At 56.3% G+C, this 16,850-nt stretch overlaps 7 protein-coding genes across 7 annotated transcripts; 6 read left to right on the top strand and 1 right to left on the bottom strand.

Annotated features, from left to right (window-relative positions):
* Positions 1-99: 99 nt before the first annotated feature.
* CONPUDRAFT_167461 (uncharacterized protein) lies at positions 100-1,681 on the top strand (the record flags this gene model as incomplete). Its single annotated transcript, XM_007773300.1, has 3 exons — positions 100-283; positions 345-371; positions 434-1,681. Exons 1-3 carry the CDS (start codon positions 221-223, stop codon positions 1,679-1,681), a joined length of 1,338 nt encoding a protein of 445 aa, XP_007771490.1. The 5' UTR covers positions 100-220.
* A 235-nt stretch (positions 1,682-1,916) lies between these two features.
* CONPUDRAFT_83855 (enolase C-terminal domain-like protein) lies at positions 1,917-4,286 on the top strand. Its single transcript, XM_007773299.1, has 8 exons — positions 1,917-2,053; positions 2,165-2,383; positions 2,452-2,656; positions 2,727-2,900; positions 2,981-3,268; positions 3,423-3,448; positions 3,661-3,754; positions 3,959-4,286. Exons 1-8 carry the CDS (start codon positions 2,000-2,002, stop codon positions 4,081-4,083), a joined length of 1,185 nt encoding a protein of 394 aa, XP_007771489.1. The 5' UTR covers positions 1,917-1,999; the 3' UTR covers positions 4,084-4,286.
* A 477-nt stretch (positions 4,287-4,763) lies between these two features.
* On the top strand, positions 4,764-6,043 carry CONPUDRAFT_167459 (uncharacterized protein; the record flags this gene model as incomplete). Its single annotated transcript, XM_007773298.1, has 2 exons — positions 4,764-5,598; positions 5,658-6,043. 2 exons carry the CDS (start codon positions 4,764-4,766, stop codon positions 6,041-6,043), a joined length of 1,221 nt encoding a protein of 406 aa, XP_007771488.1.
* Positions 6,044-6,620: 577 nt separating this feature from the next.
* On the top strand, positions 6,621-7,162 carry CONPUDRAFT_18344 (PWI domain-containing protein; the record flags this gene model as incomplete). The annotated part of the gene is made up of 3 exons (XM_007772882.1): positions 6,621-6,755; positions 6,780-6,911; positions 6,995-7,162. Coding segments are annotated over 3 exons (435 nt in total), but the record flags the coding sequence as incomplete, so codon positions are not given.
* A 2,707-nt stretch (positions 7,163-9,869) lies between these two features.
* On the top strand, positions 9,870-10,888 carry CONPUDRAFT_91873 (glycoside hydrolase family 61 protein; the record flags this gene model as incomplete). Its single annotated transcript, XM_007773297.1, has 4 exons — positions 9,870-10,025; positions 10,090-10,144; positions 10,208-10,678; positions 10,740-10,888. The coding sequence occupies 4 exons, from the start codon at positions 9,870-9,872 to the stop codon at positions 10,886-10,888; spliced, it is 831 nt and encodes a 276-aa protein (XP_007771487.1).
* Positions 10,889-11,432: 544 nt separating this feature from the next.
* CONPUDRAFT_167457 (uncharacterized protein) lies at positions 11,433-12,882 on the top strand (the record flags this gene model as incomplete). The annotated part of the gene is made up of 2 exons (XM_007773296.1): positions 11,433-12,005; positions 12,064-12,882. 2 exons carry the CDS (start codon positions 11,433-11,435, stop codon positions 12,640-12,642), a joined length of 1,152 nt encoding a protein of 383 aa, XP_007771486.1. The 3' UTR covers positions 12,643-12,882.
* Positions 12,883-13,463: 581 nt separating this feature from the next.
* CONPUDRAFT_83853 (uncharacterized protein) lies at positions 13,464-16,547 on the bottom strand. Its single transcript, XM_007773295.1, has 17 exons — positions 16,345-16,547; positions 16,187-16,264; positions 16,022-16,128; positions 15,885-15,967; positions 15,667-15,810; positions 15,567-15,605; positions 15,378-15,473; positions 15,167-15,299; positions 14,758-15,089; positions 14,632-14,690; positions 14,520-14,562; positions 14,343-14,463; positions 14,181-14,288; positions 14,026-14,108; positions 13,752-13,969; positions 13,574-13,702; positions 13,464-13,512 (listed from the first exon to the last, which is right to left on the bottom strand). Exons 8-10 carry the CDS (start codon positions 15,246-15,248, stop codon positions 14,670-14,672), a joined length of 435 nt encoding a protein of 144 aa, XP_007771485.1. The 5' UTR covers positions 15,249-15,299; positions 15,378-15,473; positions 15,567-15,605; positions 15,667-15,810; positions 15,885-15,967; positions 16,022-16,128; positions 16,187-16,264; positions 16,345-16,547; the 3' UTR covers positions 13,464-13,512; positions 13,574-13,702; positions 13,752-13,969; positions 14,026-14,108; positions 14,181-14,288; positions 14,343-14,463; positions 14,520-14,562; positions 14,632-14,669.
* Between the last annotated feature and the right edge of the window lie 303 nt (positions 16,548-16,850).

Here is a 16,850-nt window from a genome sequence, read left to right as displayed (position 1 = left end):
GGTCGTGGGTAAGTAAAACCTCAATAACGCGACATCGCTGCGAAGTTCGCGTCTAAAGTGACAGCTTATCGTCTCCGCTCACCTGTCTGTGGAGTGTGGACAGGCTTCACTTCATCCTCAACGTCGCAGACGCGCTTCATACCAGCTTTCACGGCCTTCTCTCAGTGCTACTGTCGTTGACTGGTTACTGTTGAGCGCATATACTTCGGGGCCTCTTACGATGGCGGAAGCTATCGGTGCTCATAAAGATCCTTCGGCGAAGCTACGTGATATGGTCAAGCTTGTGAGTATGAAGCCAAGCATCCCTCGTTCTCGTGACTTCAAATTGCATCGCCGATGTGCAGATACCCCTGGTCGACGGAGACATGAAGGTGCGTGCTCAGTGTCGCCTGGATTGCTGGGGTCTTATTTGTACCCATTGGTGCCCAACCAGGCTTTCCTTGACTCCCCTTTCCTACCTGATATCAACCAAAAGCTTGCTCTTCTCCCTGGCCCTTCTCACTCTCAAGTTCAGCACCGACTCCCAGACCACACAGATATGATAACTGATATCGACGTCCTGGTCTCTGCACTTCTCGACTGGAAAGAGAAACTGTCTGCTTCCAAGAAGGCATATCTCACGCTCGCATCCGCAGTGCGCAGACTTCCACCAGAAATCCTGGCTGACGTATTCTTGCTCTCTCTTCCTGCTTTGAGTGCGGCAGCCACTGTCGGCCACCTACCCATGCTGTCGAAGGGGCAGCCAGTCGCGCTCAGCGTCGCACAAGTCTGTCGCTTCTGGCGCGACGTTGCTCTGGGGACTCCTGAACTATGGAGAGTCATCAAACATGATAAGAGGGTATGCACCGGCGTACCGGCGCTCGCTATGCTCTCGCGGAACAACGGGCAGTCCGTCTACCTCGCGGTAGAATTGTCCGGCATCCTGCCCTCGTTTTTCAGGGAGGACGAGCCCTACAAGAGCTGCGCAGGGAGGCTCTATGGCTTTGAGTTCAATGGCCGCGAGATCATCGAGTCCGTTGGTAAGCCCGGGCAGTTCACTGAATGGCTCGGTCTTTCGTCAGCTCTCTTGCGCAGTATCACGATTCGCGTGCAGGAGGCTCTCGATTTGCGCATGGAGCTTGCCAACTTCCCTTGCCTGACACATGTCTCGCTTGATTTCGCGGATGCAACAGACGGCCCTCCGCTCGACATGTCATCTTTTTGCAAAGGCGGAGGTAGTCTTCGCTCATTCAAGGTTCTAGCTCCCAAGATCAAAGGGAATATCGCGCAGCTCCTGCAAAAGTCTCCGAATCTCGAGGAGCTCATGCTCAACGCGCTCGACTGGGACGTCGAGCGGGACTCCAACATCCATCACGCCAATCTCAGAACCCTCTGTGTTCAATTTGCCGCACCGCACCAGCACAGGCTGTTCATGCGCGCGGTGACTTTTCCTGCCTTGACCAGACTTGCTATTTCTACGGCCGTGATTACCCAGCCGTCCCCACCTTTCCAGGACTTTGTGAAGCGCTCGCAGTTCCCGCTCGAAATACTGGGGGTTGTCTGGGGAAGACACAGTCTCCAGAATGAACTGCGCGCGTTTTTCCACCGCCTTGTGCCCACTGCACAAGACTGTCCCTACGTTCTCTGGTCAGAAGCGATATGTGAGCTCTCGGACAAGACGCCTAACTGGGAATGCAGGTGATCACTGTTGTTTTCTGGCTTGTCTAGAACAGTGAATTGTAAGATTTCTTTCGAGAGCGACGGACAATCCTTTCTGCGTATCTTCAGCATTGACAGCAGTAGTACTATGAAACCTTATAGCGAGTAGCAGATTGTAAATGGCGTGCTTGATGTATCATAATTGTCGGACAAATAAGTATCTTATGTCCTTCCGCCAGACGGCTTCCCGCTGCCACCGGTCCGCCAAAGGTGCCCGTCCTCAGCTGACCCTCAAGCTGGGCTCATACATATACCGACCACTCGAATCCACTCGCATCGAATTACGACCCATACTCTAGTTATGCCTTCTTCTAGTCTCAAAACCAGCAAGTCGAGCATCATCTCCAAGATCGAGGTGAGCAGCCACGCATTTGACCAGGTCCATGACATTTAGCCCCTGTCCTCCTCTAAATTTCAATCGATGACATCACCCTCCCGCGGCAAACCTGCACTGTGACACTGACAGGTCTTCCGCGTGCCGCCGCGCTGGCTCTTTGTCCGCGTCGAGACGGCGGACGGCCTCGTCGGGTGGGGCGAGAGCACGCTCGAGGGCCACACCGAGGCGATCGAGGGCGCGTTCCTCGATCTCAAGGAGACGTTTACCGGCTGGGACGCAGACGGGATCGAGGACATATGGCAGCACGCGTACCGGAGCAGGTTTTATCGCGGGGGGCCCGTGCTCATGGTGCGTTCGCTCGAGCATGGATATTTGGGCTGGATGGCGCTCTAATAGATGATGTTGTGGTGTCATAGTCGGCGCTGTCGGGGCTGGACATCGCGCTGTGGGACATCAAGGGCAAGAAGCTCGGCGTGCCGGTGTGGCAGCTGCTCGGCGGGAAGGTGCGCGACCGCGTCAAGGTGTACGCCTGGGTCGGCGGGGACCACCCGAGCGCGGTGTTCGAGGCGACCAAGGTGCGCAAGGAGCAGGGGTTCACGGTCGTCAAGATGAACGCTACCGGTGCGCCCATCCTTCCTCTGAATATCAAGGTAAACCTCGACGCTGATGCATGATGCATGACGGACGGCAGACTCGGCGGGATGGATCGACTCGCCCGCGCTCATTGAGGCGGCGGTCAAGCGCGTTAGGGAGGTCAAGTCGCTTGGCATGGACGCGGCGGTCGACCTCCACGGGCGGCTGCACAAGGGCATGGCGCGCCAGTTCGCGAAGCTCCTCGAGCCCGAGCTGCCTTTCTTCATCGAAGGTACGTTCTCAGTCACTACCTCACTCCTTAAAATTTGCACCAAAAACGCTGTCACCGACGCCAACCTCGCCAATTTGTAGAACCCCTCCTCCCAACCCAAGTCGAAGAATTCGCCGATCTCGCGCGCGCCGTCTCGACCCCAATCGCGAGCGGCGAGCGCCTCTTCACGCGCGCCGACTTCCGTCCCTACTTCGAGCGGCGCGCGCTGGACATCGCGCAGCCGGACGTGTCGCACTGTGGCGGAATCAGTGAGCTGCGCCGGATCGCAAGCATGGCGGAGACGTACGACGTCGCGCTCGCGCCGCACTCCCCGCTCGGCCCGATTGCGCTCGCGGCGTGCATCCAGGTCGGGCTGGCCGTGCCGAACTGTGAGTGTTGCTTTGTTGTTCTGATAAGGAGAGGTTGACGGTCTCGCCTTATCGCTATCTGCACGGTATGCCGTGCTCGGCCGAACGCGCTTGTCGGACGATGCGATACGATAAACGATATCTCACGACGACGGAAAACGAACACCATTTCAAGTCGTGATACAAGAAATGAGTTGGCAGGTGCGTGTTTCCAGGGGTTTCTGCGTGTGTTCGCCGTGGATCTGCACATCCCCCGTCCTCTCGCACCTCTCCCTCCCGGGTCCCATGCGCTACGTACGATGCGCGCCTCGCGCACTCGCACTCCCACATCCAAACCTTCCCTCCTTAGCTTTAATATTAATCATATACCACAATTAACTTCCATCTTCTTCTGTGATCCCCGCGTATAACAGATCCACTACAACTCCTCGGACGCCGACCTCTTCACGTACCTCTCCGATCCGTCCGTGTTCTCCGTCAGCAACGGGCACGTTGCCGCCCCAGAAGGTGAGCCCCGCTCGTGCCTTCCCCCCTCGTCTTCTCCGTCCCCCACAAGTACTTCTTGGTTCTACACGGAAGAACCCGTTCAGCACCCCAACATCACCATGTGCTCGGGCGTTCCCGCACTCATTCGGGGGCGTTACTATCGCTATCTATTATCTGACACACCGCTGATGCATGGTCTGACACATTTTCAACTTTCGATGACAGGGCCAGGACTCGGGATACAGATCAACGAGGCGCTCGTGCGCGAGCGCGCCGAGGTGTGCTTCACGCAGCCCCCGTGGCGCAACGCGACGTGGCGCGGCGAGGACGGGTCGCTGCGCGAGTGGTGAGGAAATTCAAGCTACGTGTCATCGGGGTCGGACTGGGAGATTCTACAAGCACTGGCGAGTGTGATGCGCCGGAGAGCAGACGTGAAACTGGAGAAGGAGAAAATGTGTATGATTACAGCTCGAGCTCGAAATGTCTGAATATGTAAGACAAAGTATGTATGATTGAATAGACTCTACATTGATGGCAAGCTGTCAGATGTCTTACCACCGCCTCGAGAACAGCTCTTCGGAGCGCGTCGGCTGTGCCATATTTCAATGAACTCCCGCCCCTGCAGAGCGACGTTTCAAATCCAATCAGAAAATTTACGCCCTCGCAACAACACACAACTCGGAAGATGGGTCGGTGCAGTCGGAATGTCGGAGCGGATGTGGACAAGGCCGAAGCACCCCATCCGAGGCAGGACCGCCACCCAAAAAGGCTATCTTCGCCTCCCCGCACTGTGCCGACACCAAGTGGAAGCAGCATTTCATTTTCGGACGGCCAGCCAGTCACCAACAATATTCCGAGTGGTCTCTATCCTCGAGGCGTCCAGCAACCAGTTTCCACACCGACATAGATAGCAGCGGAGACAATACCCAGCAAAGGCATACCCCAACCCGACCTCTTTCTCTTTCTCCCATCTTCGACACCACCACCACCGATACCACCCCCGCTTTCTTTGCCCGTGTCGCAAACCACCATGGCATCCTACACCCTACACCGGTCGCCCATCCCACCAGAGATGACCGACTACATCATCGATCACCTGCACGACGACACGCCCGCCCTCGGCGCCTGCGCCCTCGTGTGCCGCAGCTGGCTCCCCGCCGCGCGCTTCCACCTCTTCTCGTCCGTCTCGGTCCACCCATGGAAGAAAGACGCCTTCCTCGCCCTCCTCGCCTCCTCTACCCAGGGCGGCCCCCCGCGCCTAGACTCCTTCGCATCCTCCGTCCGCCACCTCTACATCCGCGAAGGCCGGGGCGCCTTCGAATGGGAGCAAAAGTGGCTCTCCACCGGCCTGCCCGGGCTGTGCGCCTCCCTCTCCCTCGGCGCGCTCGAGTCGCTCGAGATCGAGCAGGTCACATGGGAGTTCCTCGCTGCCGCGGCAAGGCGCGCTCTGATCGAGCACTTTGCGCCGCGCGTGCGTAGGCTCAAGCTGCGGCAGTTCGAGTTCCGCACGAGCGCGGATATGGTCGGTTTCTTGAGCCGCTTCGAGAGGCTCGAGGAGCTGAGACTGGATGGGGTGCGGTGGGAGCGGGAGACGGTGGCAGGGGAGCTGGAAGAGCTGGAGGCGGTGGGAGCGGTAGCCGTGCCGAGGAAATTGGAGGTGCTTGGGATGAACTATGGTCGCAAGGGGCCGGTGTTGGAGTGGATGATGTCGGCGAGCGGTGGCCGGATCGCCCAGGCGCATTCGGTTCGCCTCGGGATGGTGACCGCGAGAGACACACCGGTTGTGGCTTCGTACTTGAAAGAGCTCGGGAGCTCGTTGAGGGAGCTCCATCTGCATTTTGGAACAGAATTCTACATGGAACAGGGTGAGTTGATAGCTAGTGGTATACATGATAGCACTATTTTACTCACCTGGCGTCTCCAGCTAATCTGGTCGAGCAATTTGACCTTTCTGCAAATACCAACTTGACCGCAGTACATATCTACGACCTCGTCGTCGATGCCCAGGCGCCGCTCCCGTGGGTGACGGCCTTGCTCCGGCAGATCAAGTCGTATAGGATCCGACAGGTGTCGTTCGGGTTGCAAATGTCATGCGCTGAACGTGCCGAGGCGGTCGACTGGGCTGGGCTGGAGAAGGTGTTCAAGGGCGTGAACTGGGCGGGACTGGAGGATGTCAAGTTCTTGATCTCATCGAATGAGGCTGACTGTCAATGTGCGATGGCGCGGATGACGAGGGAGAAGATGCAGGATTTGGAGAAGCGGGGGGTCCTTGGCGTCGAGGCTGGTCTTGCGGATCGCTCGATGCTTTAGATTGGAGGTGTTCTGGGATTTTTTATGTTAGGGATATGCGATTATTTAGTGGTCTTGGATACGTAGTTATACCTTAATGCTGGTAATTGTATTTATGAGCTTTGTTCTTCGGGCTTCGCGTGGGCGTCGACAGAGGGAGAGTGTCGACTATCGGCGAGAAGAGGGCGCTTTAGCCATAAAGGAATTGGAAGTGACGCGTCAAAGTCAAGGGGTTCGAAGAACAAGAGGAGGCAGAGGAGAGCATGATAAGCATTGTGCTGGGTTGATCCTGAATATTGTCGTATTTAAGCAGCTTGAGAGAGAAATGGTACGAGAAGGCGAGGATGATGGGAGAAAAAAAAGGGAGACCGTGTTTTGGTACGGAGCTCGACCTTCTCAATGACGCACTGAACATCAATGTTTTCCCACGATCCTCTTCTACTGCACCCGAGTCAGCCTCGTCGCCTCCCACACGCGCCAGTCGTCTTTTCTCAACCGAGCACATCGACCAACACAATGGCCGACGCAGGCAAGTACTAAACAAATCCTGTGCATGCGGCAACGGCAAAGCTGACAATGGCGCTGGCAATGATGTCCAGGTTTTTTCAAAGGCACATCCGCTGACCAAGACCGTCGGTTTTCCGACAAGGAGCTCAAGCTGCTCAAGTCCATGAAGTTTCCCCCAGAGTTTGACAAGAAGGTCCATCCTCTGCCATCCAGCTCTTGCCTCATTGTCTAACTGCGCGGCATTGCTCAGGTTGACATGCGAAAAGTGAACATCCAGGTCATACGCCCGTGGATCGTCAAAAAAGTAATTGAATGCGTCGGCTTCGAGGACGAGGTCGTCGTCGAGTACGCCATGGGCCTCCTCGAAGACCCCGACACGCCGGTGCGTCCTTCCCCTCCTCTCCCTCGCTCATCCGCCTCTTTCACCGTACTTTATACTAATCCATGCGCAAACGCAAAATGCAGACGCCCGATCCCAAGAAAATGCAAATAAATTTGACCGGCTTCCTCACCTCCCAGACGACTACGTTTATGACCGCGCTCTGGAAGCTGCTCATCGAGGCGCAGGAGTCCCCTGCGGGCGTGCCACAGACGTTTGTCGAGGAGAAGAAGGCCGAGATGCGCCGTGCCCGTGAGGGCGACGCCCGCGCGATCGACGAGCGTAATCGCCGAGCAAGGCTCGATGATATTCGCGAGGCGGAGCGCGGTGAGCGCGGTGAACGGGGGTTCCGTGGAGGGCGCGGTGGCAGAGGCGGGAGGGGCAGAGGTGGAGGTGGAGGCAGGAGGGAGTTTGATGACGGGCCACCTGGTGGTGGAGGCCGGATGAGGGATAGTGGATGGGGAGGACGCGGTGGTGGTGTGAGTCTCCTCTTCTACCTTCAAACTACGCATTCATGCTAACTACTTTTTTTTTCCTCCAGCGCTCAGGCGGCCCATCCGGCCGTCGCTCCCGCTCCCCGCCCCCACGCCGCCGCTCTCCCTCCCGCTCGCCACCGGATGAACGGAGTTCGCGTTCCCCATCCCCACCTGCTCGCCGCCGCCGCTCGCCCCCTCCTCCCCGCGCGCGGCGCGGCGGCTTCACACGCGACGCACCCCCACACGAACGTGACAGCAGACGGCGCAGCCCCTCGCTCGCATCCTCGCACACCCGTTCCCGCTCCCGCACTCCCCTCGGTGGCGGCGGCGGCGCTGCGCCCCCACGCCGTGGCGCCCGCGGACGCTCGCCCAGCGCATCGCGCTCGCCCTCCCCTGCACCCCGTCGACGCGGCCGCAGCCCGTCTTACTCGCGCTCGCGGTCCCCACCCAGACGTGGTGGTGGCGGCGGCGGCGGCAGACGCGGGGGTGGCGGGCGAGGGCGAGGTGGAGGTAGAGGTGGAGACGACGACCGCAGCCCCCCGCGCCGAAGGCGCCGCCTCTCCTCCGAGCGCCCGCCGTCGCGCTCGCCGAGCGCATCCCGCAGCCCGCCTCCAGATCGCGATCGCGATCGCCGTGGTGGTGGTGGTGGTGGTGGTGGATACGGCCGCAGCCGCCGGCGCAGCGCAAGCCCACCGCCGCGCAGGCGTAGAGGCGGCGGTAGCCCCGGTTCGCGGTCGCGGTCGCGGAGCCCGCCGCTGCTGTCGAGACGCCGTGGTGGCGGTGGCGGTGGTGGCAGGCGGGGTCCGAGCAGGAGCCGCTCGCGTAGCCGGACGCCGAGGATGGACGTGGACGCGCCGAGCGGCTCAGGCGCAGGCGTGGGCCCGGGTCCGGGTCCGTCAGGCGAGCTCAAGATCCGTGGCGCTGGTGCAGGTGCAGGGCAGCGAAGAGGCAAGCGGGGCGACGAGGAGATGGGGAATGCTGAAGGTGTTGGTATCTGTTCTCCTGTTTATCAGCGCTGTTTCGCTAATATTGTGGATTGTGTGGTTGTAGATGAGCATTAGAGGCGCGGCCGCTCGAACCCAGGAAGGGTCTGGTGGGTCTGGTGGAAGCGGAAGCGGGGACAGCGCCGAGCTGGAGAAGCGCGAGAGCGAGCTCAAGGAGCGTGCGCTGAGGAACAAGGTCGTGCGCACGCGCAAAGGAAGCGGCGGAAACTGAAAAGAAAACTCAAAGCGTTGAAGCGACGCGGATATGAACACGATGACCATGACGAAGATGAAGATGGATGTGTGGAGTATGGGTGCAGCAGGGCGAGGACGACCGGCTAAGCCTTTTCCTTTTTGTTCTTTCGTTTCTTTTTTTCTGTGGTTTGTTCATATATCTTACTCAAATGTTTTTCGTACACAGCTCTCGCTCACTGCATCCATCCATTAAACACACAAAAGTAAAACCGCATCTTGCTGAAATATAGAACCCTTTTCCCGTCTGCACGCGTATTATTTGTTCGCGCTGTGATATCGCTCGTGGAGCTTGTGTGGCTGACCTATCCGTGGACAGGGATTGTGATTTTATCTTCAAGTCGGGTGTATGATTCTTTCAACGAGTGCTGTCAGCGTGCGACTGTGCTTGGAGCGAGGTTGAGTACGACGATGGTACTATCATATCGAAGTTTTATCACCCTTTTGTGGACTGCCGTCCCCCCTTATGATTTCTTATGCTGTCAGACAGACGCACGAAAATGGATACACGTTCTGAAACGACCTGTCAGGGCTTCGTCCGAGTCTTGTCGGTCCGCCGGCTCGCATTTTTGTCTGGCTGGAAACATCCGGAAGTCACCTCTTCAATTTGGCGGACGCAGAATCTCGGAAAATCGCCGGCTGGCTAGCCTCCGATGTTTACCAGGCGTAGTCACGTCTGCTGATGCCCGCACAGCGATGCTGGGCGACCGTGCCTGTTGACGGCGCTAGCAGGGCTGCTCTGCGAGTCTGGAAGACTTCGAATTACCCACAGCTACTCCTTTGCGCACTGTCTTTGAACTCTCTTGAGCGTGCCCTTTGCTTTGCGTTGCACTTTTGAAGCGCTCATGGGTTCTTTCACTGTTTGTGCCTTGCGTTCTTCTGTTGACAGCATCTCTACAGATGTCCAGTGACATGTCTCACGTTTTGTCCATTCAGGTGGTCTTGGCATTTCGGGTTCTTTTGGTCCTCACCGCGAATTTGCCTCGGAGGTTGACGACTGCCAACACATGACGGTACCGCGGAAGAACCACACCTGGAGGACTGAATGCGCGTTTCAAGCTTGCTCCGTTGTATACCCAGCGTCAAATTGCCGCACAAAACGGCGCAATGAGTTCTGACGTCGTTCCGAAGTTTACTCGTTGCAACGGCGAGGTATAAATTCAACTGAGCCATCAACTAGGGGGCTGCGATAACGATAACATCGGCCACTTCACCTCCTACATACGTAAAACATTAGCTTAGCAGGGATTATGGTTCTCAAGATTGCCCTCGTCGCTGCTGCGCTTGTTGCTGGCGCCTCTGCCCATGCGACGTTCCAGGACCTGTGGATCAACGGCGTCGACTATTCGCAGTCGTGCGTACGTCTGCCGCAGAGCAACAACCCTGTCACGGATGTTACGTCCACTGTATGTTCTCCTTTGCATTTTCACGCGGGGATAAGGAAAGCAGGCTGACTGGGGCGTGAATTAGGACTTGACCTGCAACGTCTCGCCCTCGGCGAGCGCCAACAAGTGCCCCGTCTCGCGTGAGTAACCTACTCTTGTACTGAAGTGAGACAAGGTGTTAACCGTGGATGGGCACCTAACAGCCGGCGACAAGGTCACCGTCGAGATGCACCAGCAGCCGGGCGACCGCTCGTGCGCCAACGAGGCCATCGGCGGGTCGCACTACGGCCCGATCAACGTCTACATGGCCAAGGTCGACGACGCGACGAGCGCGTCCGGCCCGGACGCGGCGTGGTTCAAGGTGTCCGAGATGGGCCTGCCGTCGGACGCGCCCGACTACTGGGCGACGGAGGTGCTGAACGACAACTGCGGACACTACACGTTCGCGGTGCCCGCGGACATCGCGCCGGGCGACTATCTTCTCCGCGCGGAGGTGGTGGCGCTGCACGTCGCGAGCTCGGAGGGCGGCGCGCAGTTCTACATGTCGTGCTACCAGCTGAGTGTCGGAGGCTCGGGCAGCGGGTCGCCAGCGACGGTGAAGATCCCTGGGGCGTACTCGGCGACGGACCCGGGTATTTTGATCAACATTTACCAGCAGCTTGATAACTACACCAGTGCGTGTCTCTTTGGTTCTTTTTGTGTAAGGTCTGGGACTAACGTGGATGTTTTGTGCAGTCCCTGGGCCAGACCCGTACGAATCGTCGTCGCCCGCTGTTGCGTCGACGGCGTATCCCACCACGGCGACGTGGAACACGGCTCTGCAGCCCACCGCGACGTTCACGACGCTTCCTCCCGCTGGCGCCACTAGCGTTGGCAACGTTTAATTGTAGCTAGTTTTTCTATCTCCTGGAGTCTGGGCACCCGAGGCTGTAAGTTAAGGTATCTAGGGGTTTTTTTTGGAACGTTATAAATAAATACAACTTGTAACGAGATCATCATCTGTATGTTGCATTTGTGCGTCCGATCATTTCGGGTGCATCGAAATCATCGCCAAGCCCGAGAGAACATTGTCGATGCTAGCCCAAGTTAAAACGTTAAAGGCCGAAAGAAGGCCGAGCCAATGAGAGGGCGGCCGATAACGCCTAATATGCCAATCACCCACGATCGTCCAATTCATTTCTTCCCCACAATCTCCTGACTCAGCCTTGGGCTCGACCTTTCCTTCCCGCCCGCGACATCGTCGTTGGTGTTCCCCTCGCGAGTGAGCTGGCTTCAGCGCTTCACTGCGCTGGATAATGTAAGATAACCAGCCATCATTAACGCTCACGTTGATGTCTCAACTTATGCATGCATATGCATGGCTCGGTAGCTGACTGTTGCATCAGGCCACTAAATTGCAATATAACCCCGGTTGCTCCGAGAAGTCTTATGGTCACGACGCGGCCCTTCCTTCCTGCAGCTATCATGTCCCCGTTCAGGTGCTGGTGCAGAGCCTCGCGCCTAGCTCTGCTGCCCCTCGCAGTCTCGGCGCTGGCGGAAGTCGCTGTCGCACAGACTTCGACGGCGCCCGACTCCTCGTCTTCGTCTGCCTCCACTGCATCTTCCACATCGTCAGCTCCCTCGTCCAGCTCATCGAGTGGCGGAGGCGGAGGCGGCAACTTCACCGCCAGCAGCGCGAGCTACTTCTTCGGGTTCATCATCACCTTTGTCGTCCTTCTTGTCGTCTTCGTCGGCTGCGGCTTCGGTGCGCGGCGGCGTGGTGCGCTCTTCTGGGATCCACGGAGAGGTCTTGTCTGGGGCTCGGATGCAGACAGGGACGAGCGGAAGAACATGGAGCGGCCCGTGTTCTGGGAGGTGTGGGGGCGGCGCTCGATGGCAGCGCCTGAGGGTAGAGCGTCTCAGGGACAGGAAGGTGGAGAGAGGGCGAGTGAGGGTGGGGAGGCAATAACTTATCAAAATAAGGATAAGGAAGAGAGCAAGTGGATGTGGGAAGACTTGCAGGTGTGTCTCCCGTTCCTCGTCGCTGTGAACTAGCGTCCCTAACTACGTACGACGACAGCCACTTTCCGCCACGCTCGTTAGGCCTCCGCCGCCCCCACCGCCCCCACCGCCCCCACCGCCGCCGCCCTCAGAAGACTCGACAGTCCCTGGCGAAGGCCGCCCATCTAGTATTGCGGACCGCATATCTGTTGCAGGCCGATCTGTCATAGGCCGACCATCCATTGGTGGCCGCCGCCCTTCTATTAGTGGTCGCCCTTCTATCGGAGGTCGCCCATCTCTTGGAGGCCGTCCATCCATCGGAGGCCGCCCGTCAATTGGCGGTCGCCCATCCACTGCAGGCCGTCCATCCACTGCACGTCAACCATCTATTTCAGAGACCCTGCGCAGTGCGATCTTCGACCGCACGTCCGACGCGGAGCCGCCCGAGCCTGAACCCGAGCCGCCCGAGGCCGTACGTGTCGCGGTCCTGATCGCGATGCCTCAGCCTCCTAAGCCGCACGCGGAATTGCCTTCTCGAGGTGACGGCGCCAGCCCGAGCTCCTCGCCAGACGGCGAGGAAGACGAGCTAGGCGTGTTCCAGCTCGGTACGGCTGAGCTGCCGTGGTCATACGGCGAGGTCGAGACTTCTGAATCGTAACCCAGGTTTGTATTCGGATGGCTTTAATTTGTTTTCATAAGGACGATCCACACTGCATCTTCGCGCACTGTACAATGGTGTTTATACTTCCAGCTTGCACTGTATACTTGCGTCGCACGTCTACTATTTACCCATCCCTCCTCTCAGCGTTACCAATTCTCACTTCACTCGGGCATGTTTCTCTTCTTTTACACCATGCACACGTACATATGTAGGCATCTCGCTTGTTTTACCTCATCCACTCTCCATCACGGGGAATCCCATCATGGGTCTTTTGCGATTTCCGGAAGAGCCTTCTTGACGCTCTTCGTCCACATTGCGCTTTGACGTCCGACAGTGGCGACTCAGAGATGTGCGCAGTGTCGGCCTTTCATGGTTCTTGACGACGCAACGCGGTTTGTTTCAATTACTAACCTCTTGATGTTCTTCAGACCCTCGACGGCAATCTTTGCGCATACCACAGGAGCAGGTCAGAGTACGGCTTGACATAACCGATATCAAGGCAGCCCTTGGAACGTGGAACATATTCGGCGGCTGGCAATCATTTCTGTGGAGCCCAGTACGTGCTCAGTGCACTTCCGTGACACGTTTTATGTTGCTGGTAAGTATTACTTATTCCGAGAAATTTACAGCTTGGCCAATAGATATGTCACATGACGTCTCCACATCCCCCTTACCTCCCCTAAGCGCGGGGTTGGGAGGATCCGCCGAGGTAGCCGACGCGCGACCTCGAGCTTTGCTGATTCAGCCAAGGCACAGCCTCCGCGCGAGGTCGACACTCATTGTGCATGATCGATCGATCGCAACTGCCAGTCCCGCTGGGGGGAAGAACATACACGCGAGACAAACGTACGCGCACAGAGCCCGCGGGTACACCAATCCTGTCGTCCACTTGGCTGGTTTTCTGACCTGTTCCCCACCCGAACAGTAGTCAAGCCCTGGAGCATCAATGTATCAGGTATGTACTGTCCTTCGACTCATATCCTGCCGGTCCTATTGCAGGTACATCGGACCGCCCTCATTATGATATGGAAGTGTGCATAGTTGGGTTACTTCGTATGTACGTGCTCACAACTGCTTGTTGTGCCGCGTTTATCTGACTCCACCAGTACTCCTCTCACGGACCCTCTCGCACACCACCTCAAACCTAGAGTCCCTCTGTGTTCCCCTCGTCTAGCACCCCTCCACTCCTCCTTCGTTCCTGGATCTCCCCACGAGTTTTCATGTCCTCCGTAATGGCCTCAAAAAGCGCAGTATGGCCATCCAATGCCGCGGGATAGGCTTTGAGAAACGTAGCCTCGTCATTGTGGTACCTTTGGATTATCAGGTATGTCATGGCCGGGTCATAACATGAGCAAGGACTAACCTATCAATATATTCTAGCGCAATGCGTCGACGCTGTGCGTACTTGACTGCATGCACTCGGTTCTTGCCCTTCAGCCATTCTCTCGGCCACTTCTTCAGAGGTACGTGGAGGCCAATTTCTGGCTCGCCATCATTCCAATGTCTAATTACTTCTTTCCACGACTCGCTTTTAGGCAGCTGCTTGCCATATGCGCGACGCACGGGAATATCGGGGATCACAAGATCCTCTTGCGGTAGTTTTGCATTGGATACTGCCGACTGTTGGTGGATGCCTGTGGAAAGTGCGTTCGCATTCCCATGTGCATGCACCAGTGGCAAGGTAACAGACCCTGTAGCCTGGCGGCCACACTCATTGAAGAGACAATGCTGGCTATCACCATTGAGGAAGGTTACTGCGGACCTCGCAAGATGAGGAACAAGGGATGAAGAGTTTGCAATCGGTGCTGGTGCAGAAAGGTACGCAACGTCTTGCCAACTAGTAGCCGCTGCAGCTGTTGATGGACACGCTGTAGCAAATGCTGGCGGCACTACAAAAAATTAGCTTCAGCTTCGAAGGTAAGCATAAGCTATTATCTTACCGCCTGTTCCTTGAGTACTAAACACTGATTTTACGAGCTCTGCAAGCTTTCGCACATCCTCCTTGACTGTGTCTATATCTGAGGTCAACGCGTTGTGGACTTGACGTACGTCTTCTTTCGTTGATGTCTGCACTAATACATGCTCACCCATGAGGCTTTGATCTGCCTCCAGTTGTGTTGGACATAGCGCGTTGCTATGATCTGTTTCATAGCAGTGGAGCTCATCAAGCAAATAGCGAATAAGTGTATCCCGCTTTCTATATTTGAGTATTCTGACTTTTCTTGTTGTGACGTTGCTGCTCACCGACTCGCCTTCTGCCCAGCCACCCCACCATCGCACCCGATTTAGAGGCCAACGTGACCCAACCTTTGCGTGCATGAAACGATACTGCGCACCACCTCGGCGGAAGCAGTGTGTAGAGAATGTTGCCGTTGATACACGTCCAATGCCAGCACCGGATGTGGACTCCGTGATCCATTTTTGGACAGTATCGGATGTTAAAGGTTCGTGGCTTTGGATGATACCATTAGCTCCCAGGGCTGGGAATATAAACTCGTCATCTGCTAATGGCCGTCCATAGTGGCAAACCTCAAGGAACCGAATCCAAACAAGCAGCCAGAAGAAGCAATCGCACGAGAAGAGGTCTGGCTGGGGGTAAACATTGTATCTATTGCCTGGTGCAGTGTTAGCTTGGGAATAGAGATAATGGCACGGTGAGCATACTTCGCAGATCTCTTTCTTGAAAACCCTTTTCCGTCTTCTTCTGCCAGCCCTTACGATTGGTCAAGTAGACCTCAAAATAAAACTGGGACTCTGTCGTGGTCAGCACTGTGCCTTGGAGATAGCGCTTGAGGACGTCAACGAGTAGGAATGGCGGGGTCATATATGTGAGTTCTTTTCTTCTCAGCTTCACTAATTCAAAACATCTTGACGATATTGTTACAACCACCACCACCAACATTAATATTATGACATAACAGACACACCTTGTCCAAAGTGTCCATGCAGCCGCATTGAAGGCAAGTTGCCCCAGGTGATGAGTCAGAACTGTCCGTTCGCTGACAGTCCCCACAAGTACAGGCCCATCAAATAGTGATAAAAGCACACGGAAAAGGATACCATCGGGAGCAGCACCAGCAAACTGCGGTGCGTTGACAAGGGAGCTTTCTGCAGTTGCTATTGACCATCCCAGCAAACGATCCATGTACGGCTTGCTCATCGCCAGTGAGTGCTTTCTATCACTCCCGTCTGCCCTCTCCTTGCGTTTTACTGATTTTGCTACGTTTGTCACCTCTGAGGACATTGCAGGGTTCCCTTCACATTGATTAGTCTGGTGGTCACACTTCCATGGCCCCTTGTACATCTGCCCATCCCTGCATTGGTGAGTTCAGCGGACTGAAACTTTTGGCAGGATCACTCACTTTGTTTCCCATAGCCACTTAAAAGCTGCACGGATGCTGTCAACCGAACCCGATCCCAAATCTTCATAGAAACCCTTGTATGACATGTACAAGGCCAATGCCTTGTCCGAGCAGTGGTTAGGTATGTCGTTGAATGCATCCTTGAAAGCCGGATCTTGATACACTTCATCATGGCTCAGCCTGGCACCACCTCCATCATCTATGACATGTCCAAACCGGCCTTCAAGCCATGAACGACCACGGTTGATGTGTCCGAGGTACGACTTCACGGTGTTATTAGCATGTAGGTGCTGAGACTTCCCGGCTGCATGGATCTTGACTATATCGTCGAGTGTAGCAGCAGGTGCTTTTGGTTTCTTGGCTATCTTAGTTGGCATGGTTGAACAGCTCGCACTTGCGGAGGCACTGGAGATATGGGTACGGTCGAATGTTGACTACGGAGTATAACTAGGATGCAAGTAAATGCACGGTGTTTCACCCTCTCGATTGTTATTCCGTAATGACTAAGACACCGTCATCTCGTTTAAACCCCTGAGATTGGGAAACTTGGTTTTTGTACTACGGTTACAGAATACATCATGCAAACAACTATCTGCAATGAACTGATGGTCATTAGCTACGATTTCCCACTTTGACCAACTATGTTATTATCGTGCCCCTCTGATGGTCCAAGGCTGCGTGGCTAGACCACAGGCCTTGTAGAAAGACGTCGAGTCTTTCGACGCTGCTTCTGGATACGTGAAGTTAAGGACATGTAAATGTTCTGCCATGGAATGCACTGACCTTGGGTTGGATGACTAACTTCTGCATAGATTGGGGGAAAAGGGCTTGGATAAGAGGACG

The sequence above is a fragment of the Coniophora puteana genome (assembly GCF_000271625.1).
Source record: "Coniophora puteana RWD-64-598 SS2 unplaced genomic scaffold CONPUscaffold_10, whole genome shotgun sequence".
Classification (NCBI taxonomy): domain Eukaryota; kingdom Fungi; phylum Basidiomycota; class Agaricomycetes; order Boletales; family Coniophoraceae; genus Coniophora; species Coniophora puteana.
This window is presented reverse-complemented; position numbering and strand designations above follow the sequence as displayed.